Below are 14,140 nucleotides of genomic sequence, written 5' to 3'. Positions count from 1 at the left end.
TCGCTCCCCCTTCGCCCTCCCCAGCGCCGGAGAGAGCGAGACGAAAAGTGTCAGAGCGGGGAGCGCATAGCAACAGGGTCTGGGATGAAGCAGGTTCGGCGGCAGCATCTCCGGAAGGTGAGAGCCGGGAGCAGGGATGCCCCAGGGGTAGGAGCGGGGGACCAGGGGTACCCCCGGCAGGTGAGAGCCAAGAGCGAGAGTACCCCAGGGCTGGGAGCGGGAACAAGGATAACCCCGGGCTGGGAGCGGGGAGCGGGGGAGTCATGCCCATCGCCTCACATCCCGTCCTCGGGAGCCTTCGTGGGCAGCCGACAGGGATTAGTCGGATATTAGTGAATTGTGTTCGTGCGCGGGGGCCAGAGCGAGATCGTGGGCAGAGGGATGGGGCATTTTGTGCCCACCGCTCCTCCTGATCGGGAGGCACCGCTGCCCCCCCAACCCTCCCCTGCCAGCAGGTGCTGCCGGCGCTGGGTGACTCATGTTGTGTCTGGCTGGGTGCCGTGGGTGGCATCGGGGGCAGAGCTGGCTCCCCGCAGCCTGGCACCCCGGGGACGCTGCTCCCACCAGCCCCGGGACTGCCCGGGCTCGGGGTCCCTCCCGCGGATGAGCGCAGGGAGCCCGGCAATGCCCTTCCCACCTGCAGCTCGGATTGCCTCCTCATCCTCCTCCGTAGGATTTAAAGGGGTGTGAGTGATGGGGGGTCAGCCGGAAGCTGAACTCTGGGCTCAGTGCAGAGCTACAAACCCTTTTTACATGCTGCTGGAAACCCTTTTTAAACCCAATTGTCAGGCTTTCCCATCCTAGGCTCCCCTCCACTGCCACTTTGCTCTTCCCGGTCTGAGTTCCCATTTCCCCCACACTGGGGACTGAGTCCTTTCTCTGAGGACATGGTGGAGCAGCGTGGCAGAGGTGGTGTCTGCCACAACTCCATCATGGGGATGTGCTACTGAATGGGTCAGCCCTTCCTGGAGCATCCCGGGCAGTGACCCAGGGCTGGGAGCCTCTTCAGCTACCCCCTCTGCCAAACCATACCCATTGAACACAGGGCAGGTTGACTCTGTTCAGATGAATGAAAACCCAGGAGAGTTTCATCCCTGCCAGGAAATTCCTAGGATATTGGGAAATGACGTAAAAACCCCAGCAGTATCCTGGTGACAGCCAGCAGGCCCTGACAGCCTATTCTTCCACTCTAGTTTGGAGGCACCGTTTGGCTCTTCTCTCTCCTCCTTTTTCCTACAAATTGCTTTTCCAGATGGCTTTGTGACTGCAAGATCCATTAAAAGTGGTCTTTGCCCCTTCCAATGCCTTTCTGAGTTACTTGATGCTGGTGACCCTCTTTAGAATTCATTCAGGAATTCATTTAGTCCTGTGGTGATCAGTTGGGATGGAAAGCAGATGTCTCTGGAGTTATTTTCCCCATTCCCAGTGCTGCTCAAAGCCCTCTGTCCTTCATTACCCAAAAATACCATTGCTGAGCTCCAGATGGAGGACCTTGTGCTCACAGCCACCTTGGGACCCCTGTGTCCAATGCTGGCACTAGGCTTGCCTGGAGCTGGCGGTGGCTGATGGAGAGATGTGCCCAGCCCCACTGCAGCACCCGCCCAGGATCCTGACAGCCTCCTCTTCCTCTTATTGTGATCTGCTTACCCTTGGTGAGCTGGAGTTTTAAACCTTCTTACCAGACATATTTTAGACATATGGAAATACCTCTTCATTAGAGAAGACCTTTCTCAGGCTCTAAGGATTTCAGGTTGGTTTTTGCATAATAGTAATTCCAGAAGAGCTGAGTGGTTGTTTTCATTTATTTGATTATTTTCTTTGGGGTTTATTTGGTAGAAATGGACTAAATCCCACCAGAGCCAGTGGTGGGAGCCATGGTTCGTGCTGTCCCTTCCCATACCTGGCCAGGCTGCTGAGCAGCATCTTCCTACCTGAGCCACTGCCCTCCTCTGCCTGCCACAAACTGCCTCAAAACTTCCCCAGGGTTTTCAGATGAAAACCACAAGCATTTGTATCCGTGCATACTCCCTACACTTTGGACATTGTTGTAATGAGTTTGCTTCAGCCTCAGCCATCTCCAATCTCCCTATGCTGGCTCCACCACCACTCATGGCATCTGCTGTGATCCTGGGCTGGGGTCACCCAGGATCAGTGCAGCTCTTTGAGGGGCTCTTCCACACCCTAGCAGTGCTTTATTTACTTCAATTTCTAAGTGAAGATACTGCATTTGAATTAATTTTTATGCTTTTTAATTTTTTTTTCTCTCAGAGATTAACAAGCAATTCAAACTACTCTGAAGTGACTCACACTTTAGAGACTCACTGTGCTCAGCTCCACAGGGGAGAAATCTGGTGCCGGGTGGCATTTCTCTTGCTCACAGGCTGTGATCCACGCACAAAACACTGACAAAATAACCCCACAATGCCAGCTTGAATGGAGACAAAATAGGATGAAAACATACCTTTGATCTGGCTGGAGGTTTTCCACTCAGATACAGCTGAGTTTTGCTTTAAGTAAATTGGTTTAGAGAAAATAATTAGCACAGAGCCATTTCCTTATAGACCTGAGCTGTTACCTTGGCAGAGACTAAAGTGCTTTTTCTTCTCAGTGACCTTTGCTTTGCTGACTTCTTTAGGAGCATCTCCTGGTGAAAAATGGAAAGCGATGCTGTGTTCAAAGAGGCCGTGGTTGCCAAGGGAGCTGTTAGTCCCCGTCTGTTTATAACTGCGAGACGGGAGCCCGGCTTGAAGGATGGCAGCTGACGGTGGAAAGCACTAGAGCAGTACTGGAGCACTGGAGCACTTCAACTACTGCTGAAAAAGAGAATTCCTGTTATGACAGAGGCTGAAAGCGTTAATCCTAAAAAAACCAGGTCTAGAATCAAGCTGGTGTGTGAGATTTCCAGCAGTCTGAAGTAGGGAGGTGTGCTTCTCTCTGCTATTTGGGACAAAGATGGGCTGGAAGCCTTGAGTATTGTGCTTTGTAATTCATTTCGAGTCAGGCAAATAGGCCAGCTTTTCTGTGATGTCTGTGGAAAGGCTGGGATTTGGGGGAATTTTGAGCATTGCAGTCATGGAGCAGCCTTTGTGTGTGCTCTCCAGCAGCATCCCTGACCTGTATCTCCTCAGCTCGTCCAATGTGGACAACTCTCATTGTCCTTGGGGTTTATCTGACACTTGAGTGGTTCCTACTTCCTGCCCTGGGGTCTCAAATCTAAACTGTAGAGCTCCAGATAAGGATATTAAAAAGGGAGGCAGTCAGTATTGAGACACAAGTGACAAACCACATCCCATGGCCCTTGAAATGGGGACTGAGATGGGGATCAGGCCATTTACAGTTTGGAAAAGGTCCCGTTGGTTCCTTTCATTTCCTGTTGTTGCTTCTGTGTTGATTTCTGTGCTACATCTGATGGACAGGCACCAGCATGTAATGAGATCTTGCAGCTCTACCTGTGCCCTCCTAAAGGTGTTTAGGATTCAGACAGAGATGGAGGAATTAGGCAACAGGATTTAACAATCTCCCAGCATCCTTGCTTGCTGGTTGTCTGTGATTCAAACCTGGAAAACAAGAGCTCCCCAAGCAGTGGGATGGACTGGGAAACATTTTTTTGCAGGGGGAAGACCTGACTGTGATGGCCCCTACCTGGCAGGGATCTTTGTGAATACAGGTTTTAACTGCTGAAATATCTGGGAGGGAGTTCAGAGCAGCCTGTCCATCCCCTGCAAGCACAGACAGCTGTGGGTCATGCCCACTCTGTGTTCTGGGCTAATTAGCAGGCACGGCCATGGCTTGGAGGTGTTGCTAAACCACAGAGCTGTGTTGAACAACTGCAGGAGGGCTGCCAGGTAGTGAGGGTTTTATAGCAAGAGTATTATATTTGGGTCATATTTTGACTTTTCAGCCTGTGTTTCTGCAACTTTTTTCTTCTGGCCCTTGCCTTGTGATGGTGGCACCCAGCAGGGATGGATGGGCTTTTCACAGAGGAGCTTGTATAAGAGCTTTACCGGAGCTGTACATTTCAGGTTGTCTCTGGGAAGAGTTTTTCCTGGTTTGTCCTCTCCCTCAAGGTGTTTGTGCAGCAGGTGGGGATGGGGACGAGTTTGCCTCTGTGTTTGGTGCCTTTGGGCTGCAAGCAGCATGTCTGCAGTGCCAGCAGCTGGGGGTTTGGGGTGCACCCTGTGAAGGGTGGGAGCTGGCAGCCCTCTCCATCAGCATCATGGCTCGGTGTCTCCATGGGAACCAGCAGCAGGAGCATCCTCCAGTCCAGTCCAGCTGGAGAGGAGGAGAGGAGATGGCTGCCACCTTCTCTGAGGCCGTGAAAGGGCAGCACTGAGCTCTGGCCTCCTGGGGACTGGGGTCTGCTGCAGGCTCTGAGCACATGTGCACACTGGTACAGGAGACCCACAACTCCTTCTGGCTGATCCCTCCAAACCTTGGTCCCTCTCCCTCAATCGCATCCCATGGGTTTGTTCCCTACGATGATGAACAGGGAGATGGCTGCTTTTGTTTCTTTGGAGAGCCCAAGAAGAGAAGGTTCCCAAATGGGGTCCTCCTGCCCTGGTCCTGGTACCTTGTCAGCAGGGACACCAGAATCCTCCTGTGCCTCAATGCAAACATGATAAACTCCCATGCCAGGGCACAGCAACACATAGGACAGGATCCTCATTCCACCCCTTTGCACTGCCTGGTTTTGCTGTGGGTGTATCTGTGATGGGATCCCATCTGGCAACTGCTGGCTCAGGCTTTCAGCTCTGGAGGGAGGGGAGTCAGTGGGGATGCCTTCCCTGCTGTCCTGAGGTCAGGAAATTGGGGAAATTCAGACTGGACACCTCACTGCAGACCTGATGTACACCCACACACAAACACAGAGCTGCCCTCCTGGTGCATCACCCCAACCCAAATGGATTGCAGGACTCACACTTCCACTTGCAGAGCTGAGACAATGGGGAGGAAGGGAACGGGTTAATGCCCTGCCTGTGCTGCATTGATCCAGAGCACATTAGGAATGCTGGAAGGAGGTCTCTCCTCTCTCAGCAGGGACAACTGGGAGTATCACTAAGTTCCCACAGTGCAGGCTTTTGGCAGCTGGAAAAGTGTGAAAAATGCATGGAGCATTTAATAGCAGCCACCCGAGTGCCTGGCATGGCAGCACACATGGGGCTGGGTGTCACGCTCCCTGGCACGCCACAGTGGCTCTCCCGCTGTCCTCACGCCCATATTCTTCAGGAGATCCAGAAAGTTTATTGTGGCCCCCTGAAAAGATGTCTTTGGAACTGGAGTTGCAAGCTGGGTCCTGGTGAACCTTCCCAGGATGAAACGGGACAATCCTGCCTTTCCCAGGGGAGCCCTGGCCGTGTGGGATCACATTTATCCCTTTTGTTTGCTCAGTGGCAGAGCACAGCATTGGCTGAGGTGGGGAACAGAGAGCTGCTGGGACAGGTTGTTCCCAAGGGACCAGAGTCAGTGCTGTGGCTTGGGGTCACAAATTCACACGCGAGTTCTTGGCACTTCTTCCTTCTCTCCTATTCTTCATTCTCTGTTTTTATTCCTTGCTCAACCCCTGTCTGCCCTCTCCCATGCCCTGGTCCCTCGCTCAGCCAGTGACACCAGATCTCCTGGTAAGCCCCAGCAGCCAGGATGGGGACCTGGGCTCCGAGTGCCCGGAAGACAGAGGGAACTGGACAGGGCGGCTGGATTTCCTCCTCTCCTGCATTGGATACTGCGTGGGCCTTGGAAACGTCTGGAGGTTTCCCTACAGGGCTTACACCAACGGAGGAGGTATTTGGGCATTCTTTGGGGCAGTCAGACTCCCACACACTGACCTGGGCTGGCAGGATGTCCCTGAAGAAACGTTCCTTCCCCTTCCTGGGGCTGGAAAGTAGCAGTTGTTGCGGGGTGAAGCCTCCTCCTGCCCCCCATGCTTGTTTAGCGCTTTAACTACCTGTACCCATGTGTGGAAGGGACTTGCCAGCCCATCTCTGTATTCCTGACCTTGGAGAGACCCCTGGCTCCATGCTGAACTGAACACCAGCTCTCCTGGTATCCAGTAGCTTCTTGGTCTGGTGTCCTCCAGGTCTCAGCAGGGTCAGCAAACACTTCCCGGCTACCGAAGGAGGGAGTGAACCTTTTGCAGTGCAAGAGCCCCGGGTGATGGTGCAAAGTGTTGGTTTAACTCCTCCCAGAGCAATAATAACTGGAGAATTTCATGGTGTTCATGAAAGATTCAAAGAGAAAAGGAAGTTGGGAGCAGAGGGGAAGCACAGCATCAGGTGAATCACAGCCCCTTTCTCCTGCACTAACAGCGAGCTCTTGCTCCTCGCTGCCTTCCTGATTTTGATGTAGATCCCTCAGAGCCACACATACTGAACGAGCTTTATTCCCTGTCACAGTTGGGCTTTAGGTGTTTGTTCTGTATTACTTTCAGGATTTTTTTTCTTGCTTCTTGCAGGAGCTTTCTTGGTTCCTTATTTCATCATGCTGGCCATCTGTGGGATCCCCATCTTCTTCATGGAGCTCTCACTTGGCCAGTTCTCCAGCCTGGGGCCACTCGCAGTCTGGAAGATAAGCCCTCTCTTTAAAGGTGCGTGAGTGAAGTCCAGAGCCTCTGAGGGACATCTGCAAGAGCTCTTTGATGAGGACATGCACCAGCAGCTGCATCCCATGATCCTCAAAGCTCTTGTTAGAATCAAAAGAATCTGGGGGAAAGTGTGGCAGGCTGGAATTTTGAGTTAGCTGTTTTAGTGGCTGCAAGTTATGCATGAGATTTGTCAGTCTTTGAGGGCTCTGGATGGCATGACCAGCTCTAGAAATGGTATGAAGATTATTAAGCCAGCTATTGTACAAAATAGAGCATGAAAGCTAAGCAATACCTGTTAAAAACAAAGGTAAGAATAAAGCATTCAAAAAAAAAGAAAGTTCAGAGCAAGTACTTTTATTCTCAACATTAAGCTGGTATAAACTTTTTTGTATGAGGCAATAGATCTTCGATACAGAGAAGGCATGTCCAGATGTTATAATGCCAATAAGAGGCTCCCCCAGCAGGTGAACCTTGGACTGGTTGAGCATTTGGCTGCTGAGGTGCAGTGTCTGACCCTGCTTTTGGATGTGCTTTGCTCTGCTCCATCTCACTCCTTCTTTACCCTCTCCTTCCTTCAGGCGTTGGCATGGGCACGATCCTCATCGTCTCCTTGGTGGCCATTTACTACAATATGATCATTGCTTACGTTCTCTTCTACCTCTTTGCATCCCTCACAAGCGACTTGCCCTGGCAGCACTGCGGCAACTGGTGGAACACCGACCTGTGCCTGGACCACCATGTCATCAAGGCGGGGAACAACACCCTCCCCGTCAACATCAGCAACACCGTCAGCCCCAGCGAGGAGTACTGGAGGTAACGAGGTCAGCCCGACCCACGTGTGGGGACGTGGCTGGTGCCTGGTCAGGGAGAGGATGGGCACGGGATGAGGGGTGAAGGATCTGCACGTCTCACAGCACAGATGCTGCAGGTCTCACCCATGGTTGGTGGTGTGGGTGCAGTGATGGGCTCGTGCTCAGCTGTGGGTGACATCTCAGTTGAGCCACTGGGATGTGGGAGGTGTCCATGTTCTAGTGCTGTTTTGTTGGCCTGGAGATATGCTAGACTAAAATGCATCCCAGGTCTGGAATGGCTGGGAATTTGCTCTCAAGATGCCAGGTATCCCTTCTAGGCTATTTAATACATGGTGGAGAAATCACTCCAACTGCTCCTGTTTGCTTGGCAAGGAGCTGCCAGTGCCTATGATTGTTGACAATGTTATTTTGCAGCAGGGGCATTTCTAGGGTCAGAGAGCCTCTGGAAGGAGGCAGGGGCTGCCCATGGCTGCTCACTAGCAGCTCTCCTTCCTCCCTAGCCGGTATGTCCTGCACATCCAAGGAAGCTCGGGGATTGGGGATCCTGGGAGGATCCGCTGGAACTTGTGTCTGTGCCTGCTCCTTTCTTGGACTATCGTTTATCTGTGCATCCTTAAGGGAGTCAAATCCTCTGGCAAGGTAAGGGCTGGCTGGTCTCCTTTGGGGGGACCTACAGCGATGCTCACCAGTGCGTGCGACTCTGCACCTCTGGGAAAAGTGAGACCCACAAACAGCATCCGCGGGGTACAGGATATTTTGGGGATGCCTTGCACACCAGACACCAGCAAGGCTGACACACTGGCCCTGCTGCAGCCCGAGAGCCCCAGGATGATGTGTTCCACCCTGGGGACAGGGCATGGGGGCAGCACTCAAGCCCTGCTCTCATTCCCAGCTCTCCCAGTTGGCTCTGCTCTCCCACAGGTCGTGTACTTCACTGCCACCTTCCCATACCTCATCCTGGTGATGCTGCTCATTCGGGGCGTGACCCTGGAGGGGGCCTGGAAGGGGATCCAGTTTTATCTCACGCCCCAGTTCGATCATTTGCTGTCTTCCAAGGTGAGTAGGATGTTGTGCAATTTGTTCAAGACACAAAGATGAGTCCTCTCCTTCCACCTCCTGCATGCAACAGAGGCAGTTCCCTTACTCAGGTGTCTTTTCTGGCCACACCCTAACCTAAAGCTCTCTTGGTTGCTCCTAGACCAAAAATCTTTGTCCCACACCTTGTCTGGGCCACTATTCCCATATGCTCCCACTCCATGCATGCGTTTATGGCTCTGTATGGACGGACAATACCAGGGCTCCCCTGAGTACCAGGACCGTGGGCAGGATCATCCCAGCCCCTGTGATGGGCTGGGGGTGGCAACAGGTGCCCGTGGTGGATTTGACTGTTTATTGTTCTCAAGAAACCCCAGCATGGGGAGTGGGGGTCAGCAGTCGTGGTCACCAAGAGACCACCCAACTTTACAAGGCCATTTAATGCCTCACTGGGCTGGCCCTAGAACATTCTTGTTAGCCCTTCCATTACCCAGCTGATCCATTATGAGTGGTGAGTGTGTTAACAAGGAAAGGCAAATATCCCATAGGCCGTGCATGCTTGGAGTGCTGGGGAAGATGTACCCAGGGCTCTGGGAAAGCAGATTTCTAATGCCATCTTCCTCATGTGGAGGTTTCCCAAGCCCTGCTCTCCTCAGAAGTGCTTTCTTCCCCCAGGTGTGGATAGAGGCAGCCCTGCAGATTTTCTACTCCCTTGGGGTGGGCTTTGGGGGCCTCCTCACCTTTGCATCCTACAACACCTTCCATCAGAATATCTACAGGTGGGAGCCAGCTGCTGTCTTTAAAAAAAATATGGGTTGGGGGGAGCCATGAAAACCTGAGCTGATGGGTTCAAAGCCAGCAGAAGCACGTGGTGCAGCACAGTCACCCTGCTCTGCTCCTTGCACTGAGGGGATACCTGGCAGCTTGTACAGGCTTGAGAGGAACAGAGGGATCTATGGGAGAAAATTCTCCTGAGAACCAAGGCAGAGCACCAGCTCAGAAGTTTTGGGCTGTAGGTGCTGAAAGCTGAGGATATTTGAAGCTGGAGTTTGCCCTGTCCCCGATGTCGTTCACCAACAGAGGTGCATGTTGGATATTTGGTCTGATCCCATCCACAGGGGACAGAAAGCTTTGGAGGGACCCCTCAAAATTATCCATGAAATATATGCTCCTTTTGACCCTGGCAAGCCTTGCCAAGAGAGGCCCTGAAGGACAGTCACTGGGTCACCTTACTGTGGCACCTGGGGCTGGCAATGTCACCATGCACTTACGTGGAGTGGGAAGGAGCGAGCACGTTCAGAGCATCTTCTTCCTTCTCTGTAGGGACACCTTCATAGTGACCCTGGGCAATGCCATCACCAGCATCCTGGCAGGGTTTGCCATCTTCTCTGTTTTGGGATACATGTCCCAGGAGCTTGGGGTCCCTGTTAACCAGGTGGCAAAAGCAGGTGAGGCCAAACAAAGATGTTTTCCCCTTCCCCCTCTGCTGGGGTGTGCTGAGGAGCATCCCTTCCAGGATGGAAGGCACCTGAGGGTGTCAGCATGAGGGATAAAGGTGGATGTTCAGCTGGTGAGGGGGAGGGAAGGGGGGAGACAAGTTCCTGTGGTGTAAATATTGAGTAACAAGTGATGTCTAATGAAGGTCTGAGGAAGGAGCAGGCTGTTTCTCCACCCTCTGCTACAGAACCCTGCCTGCCCATCCTGCCAGAGTCCTGGCAAGTCTCTGCCATGGTGCTGCTCTGCTGAGCTCTCCTCTCCTCTCCTCTCCTCCACCCCCCCTTGCCCAGCTCTGTCACCACCTTTTCACCCTGCTGTCCTTTGCCTCCCCTAGGTCCTGGTCTGGCTTTTGTGGTGTACCCCCAGGCCATGACAATGCTCCCCCTTTCTCCATTCTGGTCATTCCTGTTCTTCTTCATGCTGCTAACCTTGGGCCTGGACAGCCAGGTAAGGACAGAGCCCACGGAGCCAGCCGTGGACTCCAGGCAGCCTGAAGGCTCAGGGGACCCTCTCCTCCTGTGCCTGCAGTTTGCATTTATGGAGACCATCGTTACGGCAGTGACAGATGAATTCCCCTACTACCTGCGGCCAAAGAAAGCTTCATTCTCAGCTGTCATCTGCATTGCCCTCTTCCTGATGGGGCTCATCCTCACAACAGAGGTATGGGTATGGGGATGGATCCATTGTAGGGAGCAACTAGGGACTCTTTTTAGGGAGAACTTAGGTCAGGGCCAAGTTTTCAGACATATATTCATATCAGACAACCAGGTGAATGAGAGACGAGCCTGGACTTCCAGAAGGTGTGAGGTCCAAGGGGACTGGCACTGTGTTATTCCCATCCCTACCCTGACCCCATAAGGAGACTGATGCCTCTTGAGGCTGCTGACTGCTGTCCTCCCCAGGGTCCCCAAAAGTCAGAGGGTGTGGGTGGAGGTTTATTGGGATGATGGTCCTGGAGATGCTGGCCTCTGTGCTTTGTCTCCGCAGGGTGGGATGTACTGGCTGGTCCTGCTGGATGACTACAGTGCTGGCTTTGGTCTCATGGTGGTGGTGATCACTACCTGCCTTGTGGTGACACGTGTCTATGGTAAGGGTGGCTGTCCCCACAGGGGCACAGGGAAGGATGGGCTGTCTGTCTGGAGAGAGGGATTTAGAGGGAGCAGTAGGGAAACCAACAGCCTCACAGTGGGGCATGAGACTCTGCTCCCACCAGCTGTTTCTTCCTGGCTATCACTTGATTCACCTCTCCAAAGATACATGTGGTGCTGAGCCTGGTCCTTCAGGCAGCACCAGCTGGGCCCCCCCTCCTGCATCTCCCAGATGGGTGGGGGGAGACTCTGCTGTAGAGGATGCAAACCACTGCTTGTGGTCAGCGCAGGGCAGCCTGGTACAGGCACAAGGCTGCAGGGCAGGGATCAGAGATTCTGAGTCCCTCTCCCTCCTGCAGGCATGAAGAGGTTCTGCCGAGATATCCACATGATGCTGGGATTCAAACCAGGGCCCTACTTCAGAGCCTGCTGGATGGTCCTATCCCCGGCAACAATGATGGTAACTGCTCAGCCTGAGCTGCTGGATGGTGCTGGAGAACCATGGTGCTGCCAGTATCCCTGGGTGGCCTCCCAGTGTGACAAGTTGCTCTGCTGGCATCTCCCGCCCTGGAGACCATCCTTCTGCTGGGAGGTGCCCATCATCTCCAGGCATTTTTTGAGCATGAGACCTCTGGGATGACCTCACTTTCTTCCCATCCCACAGGCTCTGCTGGTGTATAACATTGTCAAGTACCAGCCCTCTGAGTATGGCAACTACCGCTTCCCCACCTGGGCCGAGGTCTTGGGCATCCTCATGGGAGTCCTCTCCTGCCTGATGATTCCCATGGGCATGGTGGTGGCTGTGCTCCAAGAAGAAGGGACGCTGTGGGAGGTAGGAGGTACTGGGGCCTGCCATTTCTGGGGAGCACCCCAGAAATGTGAAGCAGTGAGCGCAACCCCCTGCCAAGCCAGTATTCTCTGGAGTGTCTGTATCCTCTCTCCTGGAGGTGTGTGTCTCCATTCCACCTAGCTGCCCATGAGGTGTGAGAGATGGCACATCCCAAAGCATTCCCAGCAGCGTTGCTTCCCGTGATGCCAGGCGGGTACGGAGTAAAACTGCTGCCCAAGGGGAAACCCAGTGTGCATTCCCACTCCCAAACAAGCCTGCTGTGCCCTGTGGGGAAGCACCTTGTCCCCAGCATGGGGCAGCCATGGGCACCTGGGACTTTGCACCCACTTGTCAGGAACAATGACACAGCAAGGCAGGCAGCTGCCAGACTGCACAGGCAGCCCAGATGGGATCCCTGCACTGAAAGGCTTCTCCCAGGAGCAGGTTACAGAGCTGCTGGCTGCTCACAGCTTTCCCAGCCCTTCACTGCTCTCCTCAGGCTGTTAAAAGCAGAGGAGCAGAGCCTGATGCCCTCCCCGGGTAGCAATCCCTTGCTGGAGCACTTGCTGGCTGTAACCTGGCTTGACACAGCCACGGGCACTGTGACATGGCCAGAAGCCACCTTGGCTGAGGCTAACCCCTTGTCTGGGTGGCTCTAACCCCACACCACAGGGCTGTAGCCCTGCAGTAGCCCCTCACTCCTGCAAGCCCTCACCACCAGCACCCCCCAGCCCACAGCAAGGCACTTAGAGCCACCTTCCCAAAAGGTTTCAGGACAAGCTTTTGACCCCATCCCATCCTCACTGGGGGTTCTTTCAGTCCCTGGGGGCTGGCAGGGCACTGAGAGGGGTGGGTGAGCTGCGAGGTGGGGTGCTGCCTGGGGAGTGGAGGGTTCAGAGTGCCTGAAGGGTTCAGAGCTGCCTGTCCCCTCACAGCGAGTCCAGCAAGCCAGCCGGCCGGCCATGGACTGGGGCCCATCCCTGGAGGAGAACCGCACGGGCGTGTACGTGGCGAGCTTGGCCGGCAGCCAGTCCCCCAAACCCCTGATGGTCCACATGCGGAAATACGGGGGCATCACCAGCTACGAGAACACAGCCATCGAGGTGGACCGGGAGATGGAGGAGGAGGACGATGAGGAGTCCATGATATGAGGGGACCCAGTGTCCCATAGGCTGGGTGGGAGCTCACCCTCCCGTTTTGCACAGGTTGCACTGCAGCACTTCAGGACAGCTTGGGGAGGTCTTTCAAGGAGTAGTCAGGAGCTGCTGACCCTGCCAGGTTCCTCATCATCACCCTGGGCCCTGCCAGGACAGAGCTGCTGCCTGTCCTGGTGTCCCCTGTGTTTCTGTTCAGTGTGACAAACTGTGTGATGAGTCCATGTGTTTGTGTGACAGTGTCTGGTTGAAGTGTCAGAGCTGTCCCACTCCCACCCTCAGCCCCAGCCCTGCCGTCCCCACTCAGGGATGTCCAGGCTGCAGGGATGTCCAGGCTGCAGGAGGTGGGGAGGAGGAGAAGGAGCTCCTGTGTGTTGATCTATTCTCTGTTTGTCTGTATTTGACTCCAATAGCCCATAAACACGTGAGAGAATCTGTAACAGCCTCCATGCCCTGAGGACAGCGTGTGCCAGAGTGCTCTGATCCCGTGGAGGTATTCCAGCAAAACCAGCACAAATCGGTGTCCTCCCAAAGCAATTTGACCTAATAAAGGAGCAGTTAAAAACAAGTAGAACAATAAAAGAAAAGCTTTATAAACAAACCAGGCTGTACATCCCCCAAGGACCTTGGCGTGGGTCAGGGCAGCTCTTCCCTGTGGTGCCTGGCAGAGTTGGGGTGACTTGAAGGAAGAGAAGAGATGTAACCTGTCCCTCATGTGTGCAGGAGGTCAGGGACAGGTTTCAGCTGGACCCAGTGTCCAAGGAGGACATGTGTCTAGTGCCAAGGGAGATCCAAGGTGTGGCCCCAGCCCTGAGTGCAGCTTTTCCCAGTGAAAGGAGAAGGGCTGGGTTTCAGTGTCTGTGTGATTTTGGGGTAGAGCAGCCCACACCCCACCTCCTGCCGACAGTGAGGGTCTTGGTGACCTCCTGGGTGGGGCTGTTTGGACGTGACACTGCCAGTCCCCATCATCCCGGTGTCATATGTGCCTTCTGCCACGTGCCATCAGCTCACCAGTAAAAGTGCTGTGTGACACAGCCTCTGCCTGGGTTAACTGGGGAGTCCTCAGCATGGAAGAAAGGCACATCTAGAGGGGCTTCCAGGGCTTCCCATGCACATCCAGCAGGCCACAGCTCCTCCTGGTCTTTTTT

General features: G+C 54.0%; 1 protein-coding gene across 3 annotated transcripts; it reads left to right on the top strand.

Annotated features, from left to right (window-relative positions):
- On the top strand, positions 1-13,560 carry SLC6A7 (solute carrier family 6 member 7). 3 transcript variants are annotated; one of them, XM_048320225.1, is made up of 14 exons: positions 1-117; positions 5,598-5,778; positions 6,449-6,580; positions 7,156-7,390; positions 7,890-8,028; positions 8,311-8,445; positions 9,100-9,203; positions 9,748-9,872; positions 10,256-10,368; positions 10,450-10,581; positions 10,909-11,008; positions 11,369-11,469; positions 11,674-11,841; positions 13,406-13,560. In XM_048320225.1, the coding sequence occupies exons 1-14, from the start codon at positions 85-87 to the stop codon at positions 13,418-13,420; spliced, it is 1,713 nt and encodes a 570-aa protein (XP_048176182.1). In that variant the 5' UTR covers positions 1-84; the 3' UTR covers positions 13,421-13,560. The 3 variants fall into 3 exon arrangements, with proteins under 3 accessions (XP_048176182.1, XP_048176181.1, XP_048176180.1); XM_048320224.1 differs by having other exon boundaries at positions 12,774-13,560; XM_048320223.1 differs by having other exon boundaries at positions 10,256-10,581; positions 12,774-13,560.
- Positions 13,561-14,140: the final 580 nt, after the last annotated feature.

Source organism: Corvus hawaiiensis, chromosome 15 (assembly GCF_020740725.1).
Source record: "Corvus hawaiiensis isolate bCorHaw1 chromosome 15, bCorHaw1.pri.cur, whole genome shotgun sequence".
In the NCBI taxonomy this organism is placed as follows: Eukaryota; Metazoa; Chordata; class Aves; order Passeriformes; family Corvidae; genus Corvus; species Corvus hawaiiensis.
Note: the sequence above shows the minus strand (reverse complement) of the source record. Positions and strands in the feature narration are given on the sequence as shown.